We start from the raw sequence: 13,729 nt of genomic DNA, 5'->3' as shown, positions 1-13,729 counted from the left end.
CATGCACTGGGCTAGGATAGTTTTCCCAAAATATTTACAAAAATAATTCATTAATTCAGTAGGTTAGCATTTGAGAAAGAAACATGACATATAGGAGGTCGAACATTTAATACTCACTGTAGAGAATAGTTCCATTCAAAGTGTTTGTTTTTATCATTAAGTAGATGGTAACACTTCTGTTATGTTCCTTCTCTGGGACAAGCTTCAGCTCCTCCAAGAATGTAAAAAAAGGCAGTTCTAAATAGGAATTCCCATTGAACGATGGAAAAAATAAATCTGCATCTAAAAAAAAAGAGATCATATTAATATAACCTGATGGCATTCTATTGCTAATCAAGTAGATAAGAACATAGTGTTTATAGTTATCACTTAAAATGATGACACTGATATTTATAAATATTCAATCCAACTTCAGGAAATTTAGATAATTTTTAGATAATAAGGATAACAAAATTTGTGAAGCCATTGTCTCAAATAATCAATCACCAGTCTGGAGAAAAAAACTTGAAGCAAAAAATTTAATTTGTTGTTCATGGATGGGCTGTAAGGGTGAGTAAACACTCTGAAATTGTATGAAATAATCTGTGTCCTTGCATATGTAGGCATAGTAGATTTCACTAGATTCTTAAACTATTCTGTGATACAAATGGCTGTACATCAAATAATACACTTAAAATCCATGAATTTTATTTGATACAATCAAACCTCAGTTAAAAAAAGTCTGTGAAGCAAAAAGATTAGAAATGTATCACAAAGAGGGATTTTATTAATTCATTAATGTTCAGTGCTTTTCAATAATATTCAGATAAGATATTTTGTAAGTAGTATTACTATACTATGCAAGGTGATTAATACTTTTTTAGAGTTATCATTTTAGAATTATTAATCTTTTAAGTAAATTAATCTCATAAAATCTGGAGTCAGGCTCATGAAATTTGGAAAGTATTTTTTTGCCAGACATTGTGTGTAGCCTGGGTACACTGAACGAGCATAACACATGGGAGGCTGGAAACGCAATTTTATTTTTGTCTCTCTCACAGTGGGGGAAATTTTCTCCGCTTCTGGATGAAAACTTGGCTGTCCCTATGAGTCTTACCTTCCTTCTAGGTTATGCAGTGATTCAGAAACTAATATCCAGTCTAAGGCATTGTTGGACACTTAAATCTTCCCTCAGAGAGGTGCTGCCCAACCCCCTCCACCTGCCAACAGCTGCAGGGCACTGGCACTTGGACCCCTGCTGTCTGTCTTCAGGGGCACAAGGAAGCTCCTTCCTGTTCTTTTTCTCTTAGTGCCCCACCCTCAAGCCAGCTGCTGCTTCTGATACTCCAGCTCTGAATGTAGGGAAGGCAAAGTGGGTGGAAAGGGGAGAGAAGTATGCAGAGAACTGTGAGAGCCGGCCACCCAGACTGCCGTAGGGAGCCCTATCCCCAGCTTGTTCCTCTTCCGCTTCCTAGATCTTAGCATCGACTCTCCCAGCCTTAGAAATCGCATCATTGTCCACCCATCTCTTCTCAAACTAGTTGGGGTTCCTGTCACCTCTTTCTTAGATCAAACATTGCAACTTTCCTTCTGCTACCACTGCCCTTGTTTAAGTTCTTATTATTTTTCAACTCATCTGTTGGCAACAGCTTCTTTCTAACTGGCCTCCCTCCCCACAGAGACTATTAGCTGTCATCGCTGTGACGTCCGCTTTAGTCAGTTGTAATTAACTAAGATCTTTGATGAAAACCTTCAGTAACTTCCGATCTACCCTGTCCCCTAGACCATATTTCCCGGTATTTGCTGTCACCAAGGAGCATCGAGCCTAATGTGTAATGTGAGGCCAGATGAAAGGGAGAATCTAACAAAACGCGCCCCATCTGTCTTCTGGACGGCTCTCTCTCCCTGGGAAGATCTGCGTTTCACTCATCTCTGCAGCCCCTTATGGCGTGGCTAGGTTTGTACATTTTAGGCAAAGCCATTCTTAGACAAATAACAAAAATACAGCTAAAACTGTCATTTGTGGTGGTTTTTTTGGGGAAAAAAGGACAGAAAGACATTCTTATAATTAAAATGGAATGAAGGAAGACTACAGAGATGGGCTTCTAGCCTTTTTTTTTTTTTTGTGGTTAAGCTTTTCACATTATTGGTAAATCCACAAGAAATTTTCTTTATGTGAGGGTTCACCTATGAATGAAACCACTTGTAAACCCATAATCAGGTTTACTTATTCTGAGAAGTGGTGAACTCACCGAGAACAGTAAAAAGCATAATTCAATTTGCCAAAAAATGCCTTCCACACTGCTTCACAGGAGTGCGTCTTCTGTGTAATTTAGGCATGTGTGCCTACTTCCTGGCTTACTCCTTCCTTGAGCCTTTATTTTCATAGCTGACAGGTTTTACGAAAATTATGACAGGAAATAACAATTATGAACAATAAACATTTGCTATTGAATTGCTTTCTAACCATATTAATTTTTGTTATCATCATGTTTAGTGGATATGTTGAAAAACAGAACTGCCCTGAATGTGGAAAACAAGATTAATTGGGGTTAGATGGAGTGTTTCCCTGCTGCTTCCAGAAGCCTCTTCAGGCAGTGCTGTTTGAACACACTCCAAATTTATTTTTCTTCCAATTAAAAATGGAAAAAAAATCCAATATCTTTATATGGAAATCTGTGTTAAACAGCTTTCAAAATATGTCCTTCAGTAGTTAATGAGTGACTTCTGATTATAACATAGACATCTGTAATGTTTAAATGTATTAAAAGATCATATAGATTGATCTAAGTAATTATATTAATTTTTATATGGTTAACAAAATTTAAAATCCATCTGGGTCATGGGAAAATCCAACCAATTAACCCAAAAGAAAGATACTTTAAAACCCTAAATTATCTAAAACTCTCAAACTATCAAAGGAAGGTACGGAACCATAGTATTGAGCTGGAAGCATATTAGGTTAAAAATATGGATGAATTTAATTTTTTTTCACCAAATGTATTTCTATGATATGAATTAGAACATAGTCAATTAATAACAACAACACTTTGAAATTTTTATCCAGGAGAGCACTTTGGAGTACTTTACGATAAAGAAAACACAGAAGAGATGAATATTTTTACTCTTAACATAATGCAACAGAGCAATGCCAGTGTTACTCATTCTGAGTAGAAATGGAACTCTTTGTCTACATTGTGAGTCATAATCCTTTTAGTCTTATAAAAAGGTGTTCTTGATTGAACCCTAGAAAATGGCATACTAACATACAAATAAAGTTACAAATGCAGTGAATCACAAATTATCCATATGCCTTTATTGTAATTCCTGGTATTAGAAGAAACATAATATTGTTTGCTATTCCTCCTTTATAATGGAAATAAATTTGATTTACTCAGCAGACATTAAAAATTCATACTCTTGAAATGCTTTCATTGAGTTTTTCTTACTTTCCCCAGAAAGAACATCATATAAATTCTACGACTGAATTTACAGAAAGGAGATAAGACTGATGTAATACAATTATTACTACATATTTTGTTTTTAGTTTAAAAAATTACATTCTTTCTTTTATGAGTCTAATTTTATTAAATTCTGTGATTAAAAAGAATATCACCAGTTAATAAGTCCATATATCTGTCTTTCTGAAGGATTCATCACTGAAAAATAATATATCTAATCAATGATATTGAAAGCCACAAAAGTTATAATTATCTCTCTTATTCTAAAATTATAAAATTAAGTTCCAAGACCAATGAAATAGAATTAGATGCTATATATATTAATTGTGAGAAACTTCAGTGTCTTAAAGATTTATATATATAAATATATATAGTATTTATAATATTATACATAGTACTGTAGTATATAGCACATATAAATTGAACTAAATATTTTTAACACATCACACATTTTTCTTATTTTAGAAAAAAAAACGTTTTAGATTTGGATGGGCTAAATTATTACATTTACTTGGGTAATTTCCCTGTGTTAGACATTCAAGTTTATATTAATTCATAAAAGTCAATCAATTTGTCAAGTGCCTGATAAGAATTATCACTGTATTTCTTTTTAAAACATATATCAAATGTATTATTATTATTTTTTGAAGAATGGTCAGTATCAAATACCCTTGTTGTTGCTGCTAGCCCAGCTGCTGTTTTTGCTGCATCTACTTTTCTCCCGCAGAAAAGCACTTGCAAAAATCAGGACAGGACTAATATTTCTCCTATTGACCATAGGCACTTCACTCCTCAATTTAAAGCATGAAGAGTTGCTCTGCATCTGTCCAAGGCATGCACAAGGAAACAAGGTGTGATTAAAAAAAAAAAAACAAACTTTCTCATCCGTCATCGTCACAGCCAATGTAGCAATACTGGTTTTTATCCCTTGGTTTATCTGTCAAGAATGGCTGATCATCATGATCTGCCCTCTGACCCTCTCAAAAATCTGAAGCTTTGAAGCTATGACCCTTCCTCTTTCCTCTTAGAAAATAAAACCAAGTAAAATTTTAGTACGCCAAAAATATCTTCCATGAAGTAAAACTGCAGCTAGGACAAGAAAGATACAAAGAACCATGAACATCTCACACTGCACTTGACATGCTGTCGTAATAGCTACCAATCTGTAGTCTATTTCTATACCTTCTTTCTTCCTCAGTTTAGAAATTTTCCCTGAGTGATCTCATTTGTTCCCATAACTTTAGCTACTTTTTAGCTTCTGAAAACACTCAAATTTTCATCTTTAGTTCAGATAGCTTCTGACTTTATATATCCAGCTGCCAACTATATAGATCCACGGGGAGGGAATAGAGGCAACCTGAACTCAGTATGTCCAAAACAGTTTGTTGTTTTCTCTCTTTTGAACTTTGATCCTCCTTCTCAATATCAAGTCGATAACATCTTCCTTCTTATTAACACAAATACTTGTTAGATATTCCTGTTACAGCCCTTATTCAGCTGCACAGTGATACTTCCCGCCATGACTCACTGTATGATAGCTGCGAGCTCCTTAAACGCAGATATCATGGCTTAACTTTTCTTCTTCTAGTTTTATTGAGCTAGAATTGACATTGAGCAACTGTGTATTTAAGGTGTACAGCATGATGATTTGATTTACATACATCGTGAAATGATTATCACAATGTTTATTGAACAAGCATCATCTCACATAGATAGAAAGTGAAAGAAACAGAAAACATTTTTTTCCTTGTGATAAGAACTCAGGATTTACTCTCTTAAAAAAATTCATAGATAACATAGAGCAGTGTATACTTATCATGCTGTGCACTATATCCCTACTAATTTATGTTATAACTGGAAGTTTGTACTTTTTGACTGCCTTTATGCAATTCCCCATCCCCCATTCCTCACCTATGGTAATCACAAATCTGATCACTTTTTCTATGAGTTTGTTTTTTGTTTGTTTGTTCTTGAAGTGTAATTGACCTACAACACTATATTAATTCCTGCTACACAACATAGTGTTTCCAAATATTTCTATACATTTAAAAATGATCAACATCATAAGTCTAATTACAATATGTCACCACACAAAGATATTACATCATTATTGACTGTATTCTCCACACTGCACACTTCACATCTGTGACATTTATTTTGTAACTAGAAGTTTTGTATCTCTTGATCTCCCTCACCTATTTCTCCCCTCCCACTGCCCATTTCCCCTCTGGCAACCATCTGTTTGTGTCTTTGACTCTGTTTTGTTATGTTTGTTCATTTGTTTTGTTTTTTCAGGTTCCACATACAAGTGAAATCATACAGTATTTGTTTAGATTCCACATATAAGTGAAATCATATAGTATTTGTCTTTCTTGGACTTACTTCACGTAGCACAATACTATCTAAGTCCTGTCATATTGTCTCAAATGGCAAGACTCCGTTCTTTTTTCTTGCTGTATACTATTCCATTCTCTCTATACAGCTCCTTCTTTATCTGTTTGTCTATTGATGGGCACTTAGGTTGCTTCCCTGTCTTGACTATTGTAAACAATGCTGCAGTGAATAGAGAGGTGCATATCTTTCCTAATTAGTGTTTTCATTTTCTTCAGACATGTACCCAGGAGTGGAACTGCTGGATCATATGGTAGTTTTAATTTTTTGAGGAATCCATATACTGTTTTCCATAGTGGCTGCACCAGTTTACATTCCCACTAATAGTACATAAGGGTTTCCTTTTTTCCGCATTCTCACCAACACTTGTTATCTGCTGTCATTTTTTTTGAAACAACTTTACTGTGGTATATGACTCCTGTACAATCAACTACACATATTTCAGATGTACAATTTGATGAATGTTGATAGAAGTACACATCCATGAAACCACGACCCCAGTCAAGATAGCTCACATTTCCATGTCTCCCCAAGAGGTGCAAATTTCTAATTCCCAATTAATCCCTCCCCACCCCCTTTGCCCCCAGTAACCGTAAGTTTGTTCTCTATGTCTGTGAGTCTGTTTCTGTTTTGTAGATAAGTTCATTTGTGTCCCTTTTGTGTTATCTGTTGTCTTTTCGATGATAGCCATTCTGACAGGTGTGAGGTGCAATCTCATTGTGGTTTTAATTTGCATTTCCCTGATGAGTAGTGATGCTGAACATCTTTTCCCTATGCCTATTGGTCATCTGTGTGTCTGCTTTGGAAGAATGTCTGTTCATATCCTCTGCCCATTTTTTTTTAAATCAGGTTGTTTGAGGGTTTTTTTTTTTTTTTTGATGTTAAGTTGTATGAGTTCTTTTTATATTTTGGATATTAGGCCCTTATTGAATATACCATTTGCAAATCTCTTCTCCAATTCATAATGTAGCCTTTTCATTTTGTTGATAGTTTCCTTCACTGTGCAAAAGCCTTTTAGTTTGATGTAATCCCATTTGTATATTTTGCTTTTGTTTTCCCTGCCTGGGGAGACATATGCAAAAAATATTAGTATGATTAATGTCAAAGAGTGTTCTGCCTATGTTTCTTTTCAGAAGTTTTATGATTTCAGGTCTTAAATTCAAGTCTTCAATCCACTTTGAATTTATTCTTGTGCATGATTTGAGAGAGTGGCCTAGTCTGATTCTTGTGATGTAGCTGTTCAGTTTTCCCAACACCATTTACTGAAGGGGCTTTCTTTTCCCCATTTCATATTTTTTCCTCCTTTGTCATAGATTAGTTGCCCATATGAGTGTGAGTTCACTTCTGAGCTCTCTACTCTGTTCCATTGATTTGTGGGTCTTTTTTTCAGGAGTCATCTGCATGTCCTCTTTGGAAAAATGTCTATTCAGATTCTCTGCCCATTTTTAAATCAGGTTGCTTATTTTTTGATGTTGCATTGTCCTTCTGTTGTGGCGGGCTGGCTACTGTGGGCAATCTCATGGGCGTGGCTGCTCCCTGGTCTGCTTGGCTGCCTGGCCCTTTCTTGTCGGGGGCAGAACTGGGTCATGAAGCGGCTGGCTGTGGAGCTCTGGGCATCTAGGGAAAGTGTGGGCCCACTGGTAGGTGGAGCCATTTTCCAGTATGGGTGGTTGTAAGGCGTCCAAGATCTAATGTTGGCCTGCTGGTGGAAAGGCCAGTTCCTGACGTGGCTTGCTGTGGGGTCCGTGGACTGACATCCATATCCTGGTGGGTTGGGCCAGGCCCACGGGATCTCAGGGCTGGTGCCAACCCAGTGGTGTGTGAGGCTGGGTCCTGGGGCTAGTGCCAATGCACTGGTTTGCTGGCCCGGGTCCTGAGCCCTCTGGTGGGCAGGCCTAAGTCCCGGCATGGCTGTGGACTCAAGGTGTCCAAACTGCTAGTGGCTGTGGCTGTGTCCCTCCCTGGGGAACCCCTTGGCCTGTGTTGTCTCAGTACTGCTGCAGTACAGGTGGGGCCAGGTCCCAGCATAATAAGCTAGAGGGAGGATTCCAAAATGGTCACTTGCCTGCACCAGTGTCCGTGAGGTAGAATGCGCTCCCCAGGATGGCTTCTGCCTGTGTCTGTGCCCCGAGGTGAGCTCCAGGTGCCTCCTGCTTCTCCAGGAAGTTCTCCTAGGTCAGCAGGTGGGTCTGACCCAGAATCCTTTCAAATTACCACTTCTGCCCTGGGTCCTGGAGTGTGTGAGATTTTGCATGTACCTTTTAAGAATGGAGTCTTTATCTCCCATGGTGCACAGGCTTTCCTGAAATGAAGCCCCACTGGCTTTCAAAGCCAAACATCTGGGGCTCATCTTCCTAGTGCAGGACCCCTGGGCTGGGGAGCTCGATGTGGGGATCAGAGCCCTCCCTCCTTGGGGAGAGCCTCTGGGACTGTAATTAACTTCCCACTTGTGGGTTGTCCACGCAGGGGTGAGTGTCTTGACTATTCAGTTTCTATTCAGTGATTTACTGTGCGATGATACATTGCTGATAATACCTCTATTAGACAGTACCTGGAAAATAGAATGTATCTAGCCACCTTGGTTAGATACATGGGTGCTAAAGGATGGGAAATATGTTCCTGTGAAAATTAAGCATCCTAACACTTAGGAAATTTTTGTGGGTTCTTTCATCCAGAGTGTATAGAATAGCCCTGCCCAGAGCCAAAAACAATATATAGCTGCTGGCAGATAACTTGGTATCATGAAGGAGAAAGCTGAGGACCAATTTGACTCCCCAAAAACGATGTGGTGGAGAATGTGAAAGAATTTGCTTCTTTTTGTGTACTGCTTTATCTCAACCCAAGTCATATATTCAAATTTTTGTTTTATATAGACAATTTTTTCTTTCTGATTTTTTGACTTCAATTCTGGAATCATTGTCCTTATTCTGGATGTTCTTCCTTTTCAAGTTGCTTTAGTGAGTATTTCTGCTGGGAAAACCTCTCAGTTTTTTTTTTTTTTTCCCTGAAGATGTATTTATTTGCACTATATTCTTCAATGAAAGTTTAGCTGTGCAAACATTTGTAGACTGACCTTTAGTTTCTCTCTGCAGTTTGAAGGTTTTATTTCTCTCTTGGTTGAATTCCATTGTTGATGTTTTCAAACAATTAGAAATGGGCTAGAATAATTAAGGATGCTATGCATTCTCTTTCTACCCACCCCATTTTCAACTTCTCTCACATATTTGCTTTATCTCAATCAGATCTAACTTCATGTACTTTATTCTTTTCTCAGCTATATCTAATCTTCTATTTAATTTATCTATTACATTTTCAATGATTATATATTTGATTTCATCGCCTGGAATTTTGTGATAGCCTTTTTTCTGCCTAATGCTTATTGTTAAATTCCCTCTTGTATTTTCTTCAGCATTTTATATGGAGTAATTTTATTTCTGAATTTAATAAATCTAACATTCAAAATCCTTGGGGTATAATGCTGCTTTTTGAAGTAAACAAGGAGGTATGTTTTAACTGACATTCTGTTTTTTTAAAATTGTGGAGTTAATTTTGATTGGTGTTTATTGATGAGTATCCATGGAGACCTGATTTATGGAATTCGGATTAGTAAATTTATGGAATTTGGATTGCTTCTTTCAAATATCTTGAGGTTTTCAAATGAGACTTCAATAATTATTGAAGTATAGTCAGTTTACAATCTGTCAATTTCTGGTACACAGTATAATATTCCAATCATACATATACATACTGATACTCCTTTTCATATTCTTTTTCTTTTTTTCCTTTCTTTTTGCTTCCTAGTTTTATTTTATTTTTTTTAACACTTTTTATTGATTTATAATCACTTTACAATGATGTGTCAAATTCCAGTGTAGAGCACAATTTTTCAGTTATACATGAACATATATATATATTTATTGTCACATTTTTTTCTCTGTGAGCTACCATAGACCTTGTGTATATTTCTCTGTGCTATACAGTATAATCTTGTTTATCTAGTCTAGTATTCTTTTTCATTATAGGTTACTACAAGATACTGAAAATAGTCCTCTGTGCTATACAGAAGAAACTTGTTGTTTATGTTTTATATTAATTTCTAGTTTGAAATTTCCTCAACCAAAGTTGAGGACTGTAAATTGGAATTGTAAACCTGCATGAGGGCAGGGACATGGAAGAATTCTTGAAGAGGGGTTAGTTACAAACCTGTGGCCACGGTGGCTGAACCCAACGACTTTCTTTTCACCTCTCTTTGCTAACAGGTTCTTTTTCCCCTCAACTTTCCACTGAGTCTGAATTTCCTTGGGGGTATAAACTTTATGAAGAATGCTCAGTTTCAGCTCTGGACTTTGTCCAGACACAAAGATCTTTCTTTATAGCTCATGCTGCCCTTAAAACCCTTATCTCCAGGTACGTGAGACCAGGAAGTGTTCTGGTTTCACTGTTTGTCACACTTTTTTTGTAGAACCTTCTCTGGCTTTTGGCCCTTAGTGTTTCTCTTTATTTTCTGAACTCTGAGAATAATTATCTGAACTCACCTAAGCTTTGAAAAGGATGCTCATTTTATTTTGCCCCACATTGTAATTGATTTTAAGTGGGAATGTTTTTCAGAATATCTCATTCCTGCTGCTGAAAGTAGAATCTTAGTGCCATCATCTTTGCTGTCAAGTAGACTATACGGAACCTCAGGGAAAGTTCCATCTCTCTCAATTAGACTTATTTAGAGACCAACAGTAACATTCCCTTAGGGGCATGGAAGAATCCAAAAGTCTTTTAATTTACAGAATATACCCAGTTTTCTGCCCCCATATTTCTTATGTACATGTATTTATGAATGCATGCATGCACGTGCATAAGAGCAAAGCAAAAACAAAAAGAAAGCAGAACAAAAGAGAAACCACACATTTCACAACATAAGAAAATGACTTTGTTATATATATCTTTTATGTCTCCAAGAATATGAGAAACATAGATTGATAATTTGTATTGTTTGTAGATAATTTTAGAGTTAAGTGTGAAGTATATTATGCTTGTTTATATTTTATAAATAATGACTACTTTTATTGAATATTAAATTTCCTAGAACTTCAAAAGTATGGATAGAGTACATAGAGGTTTGCTGGAATGAGAACATTTTAACACATTTAAGAAAAAGACTAGGAATGAATTTCAAATTATTGAAAAATAAGTAGCTATCATTTCAAGGGTGAATTTTAGTAGACCTTCCTACTATTAAAATAATAAATATTGGAGGGAGAGTGTAGCTTAGTGGTAAGAGTGTGTGCTTAGTATGTACAATTCTTGGGTTCAATCCCCTGTACCTCCATTAAAAAAAAATAAAATAAAATGATAAATATTGATAATAACACTGCTAACTCATAGACACAAATTGTAATTTTAAAAACTCTTTCCCTATGGCAAAACCAAGGTGACTGACCAGCCAATCAGAAGATACCGATTATATCAAATACTTCTAAAATGTGTTCTCTATGTATAGACATTGCTTGTGATAAACTGTATTTTCATAAAAACATATTTTTCAAATATATTTACTCCGTCAAGTGCTAATGTTAGCATGAATTTAATGTGTTTTGTTTTGAGGCTAGCTAGACTATAAGCAAAAAAATCTAAAGTTTTGTATAATAATTTTTAAAATATTGCAAAAATTCTTGTGCATTTGAATCACATTATTCTGATTATCATAAGGATTATTTGGGGTAACTGTTAAAATGACATAACCATATGGATTTAAAGTTATAATATTTAATAAAATAATTCACATAATTAGCGATAAGTCCTTTTTTGTTATCAGTACACTTCTCAGAAATAAAATATCTCTTTTTGTCAAATGTTTCAAATATTCATAGTGATTTTTTTTTCAACCTATAATTTACCAAGTTAATAGAGGCCGGGACATTTGCTTGTAACAAAAAGCATCATTGTCTAACAGACAAAATTTGAATTATGATAGAGAAGGAATGAAATATAGTAAGCAGAGGAAAAAGGTGCCCAACAGGATAGGATGCCATGACAACAGGGACAGTTTGCAGACTGGATGGTGACAGAACAGGGTGGTTTGGATCAATCTGCAGGAAGCAGAAACATGGTGGGCATGAGAGAAAGCGTGTTTCCAAAATACAGAACATTGTAAACTAGATGAATAACTTATCAACAAACAAAAACACAAAGCCACACCCTAACATGAATATCATTGTTAAAAGCTTGCAGTTAAATGATTTTAAAATCCTTAACTGAGATATGGAAGCTTAAACACTCATTCATTTAAAAAATATTTCAAATCAGCTTTGCTCAAGGCACAGGGAGGATTCAAATGCATCAGATGCAGATCTTTGATTCAATAAGTTTCCACTCCAACTGGGAAAATGAGTTGATTAATTAATTGGTTATTCCACCCAGCAATTAATGAGCTTATTTTATCATGAGACAGAGGGAGGAGTATGAGCAGGAGTAACAGTGGAACAGCCTGGTAAGCATACAGAAAAAAGGCTAAAATTCAGGTGACCAGGAGGACAGGCTGTGTGAAGGAGAGTCATGGACAATAGACTTGGAGAGGCAGGAGGAGGACCCTAGAATAGGGTATGCCAGAATAGAGAGGGTAACCTTCATTCTGCAGCCAGAGACCATTAGACATTGATGAGCAGAGAAGAAGCACAGTTAGAATTGTCCTTCAGGACTACAAAGATCCCAGCAATGTACAGATAGCTTCCACCAGGAAGAGACGGAAGTTGTGAATTCAGATTAAAAAGCTGTATCAGTAGTTCAGTTGGTGAAATTGAAGGTCAAATCCAGGATGCTGACGCTAGCAAAAGGAAGGAGGGAGTAGATGGGGGAGGACTTCCTGAACTAGGAGGGACAGGACTTGGCAATGGGTAGACTGTGGGTTAAGGTGAAACGAGTTCTCAAGAGGAAAAGTAATGTTAAGTCTGAATAGCTTGGATAATGGAAGGGATGGAAGCTAGACCCGGACACCCAGGAGGAAGAGGAGTTTAGCGGTGGGAGGGTGATGAAGTCAGTTTGTACATTAGATTTTGTGATGCTTATGGGATATCTGTGTAAAAGTAACCAGCAGATGATTAAAAATATACGTGTACATCGGCACACAAACAGGAGTCCAGGTGTACACGCATGTGCAGTAGCACGGGGAAGGAAACGAAACGCCACTCATTTCCTGCTCCACTGCTTAGTAATTAGCTAAAACCTTTCCTCAGGCTTAGGCGTGCTGTTGGTGGGAGTGAGACGAATTCAGTGACAACCAGTTGACTTTGTTGGACCTCTTTGGGCTCTTTGACAACAGCAGACACTGCAAAGCCTCTGGTGTTTACAAGAGCTTAGTAGCCAGTCACCAATTTCCATGAGTTCCAAAAGTGGTGATTTGCGTCCAGGGAAGTGCAGCTGTTCAGGTTAAAACTCAGTTATCTGTCTCCCACCAAGTTTATTTATTTATTTTTAAAATACAGTAGTTTCCAAACTGTTGCTTGTCCACAACGTTTCCACTAGTTCCCTTCAGTGTTTATCTGGTCACAACAATTTGTTTTGGCAGCCCTGTCCCTCGACAGTTTGATTGTTAAGTCAGTTCTATGTAGAAGCCAGAGACACTGCCTGTTAGTTGTGTGTCCCAGGCTTAGATAGAAAAATACGATCAACACCTATACTCATGTCTCCAATACAGGTAATTTGGTGTGTCTGAGATGGTGAGTGGAATGGAGTGGGGAGTAGGGGAGGGAGAGAGAGAGGAGTGGGTAGGGGAGAACAGGGGAGGGGATGGAAGGGAAGACTCAGGATCATCCTCTTTGTAAAGGCTAGCTTTTTTTTTCTTTCTACTTTTTAAATTGAGTACAGTCAGTTTACAGTACAGTGTCAATTTCTGGTGTACAGCATAA

General features: G+C 36.8%; 1 protein-coding gene across 1 annotated transcript in view; it reads right to left on the bottom strand.

Moving 5' to 3' along the window:
* EYS (eyes shut homolog) overlaps nt 1–13,729 on the bottom strand; it is a 1,185,765-nt gene that overhangs the window by 212,998 nt on the left and 959,038 nt on the right. Inside the window, 1 exon segment of the mRNA XM_032484469.1 lies at nt 118–282. Coding sequence (XP_032340360.1) covers nt 118–282 — 165 coding nt within the window.

The sequence above is a fragment of the Camelus ferus genome, chromosome 8 (assembly GCF_009834535.1).
Source record: "Camelus ferus isolate YT-003-E chromosome 8, BCGSAC_Cfer_1.0, whole genome shotgun sequence".
NCBI classification, from domain to species: domain Eukaryota; kingdom Metazoa; phylum Chordata; class Mammalia; order Artiodactyla; family Camelidae; genus Camelus; species Camelus ferus.
This window is presented reverse-complemented; position numbering and strand designations above follow the sequence as displayed.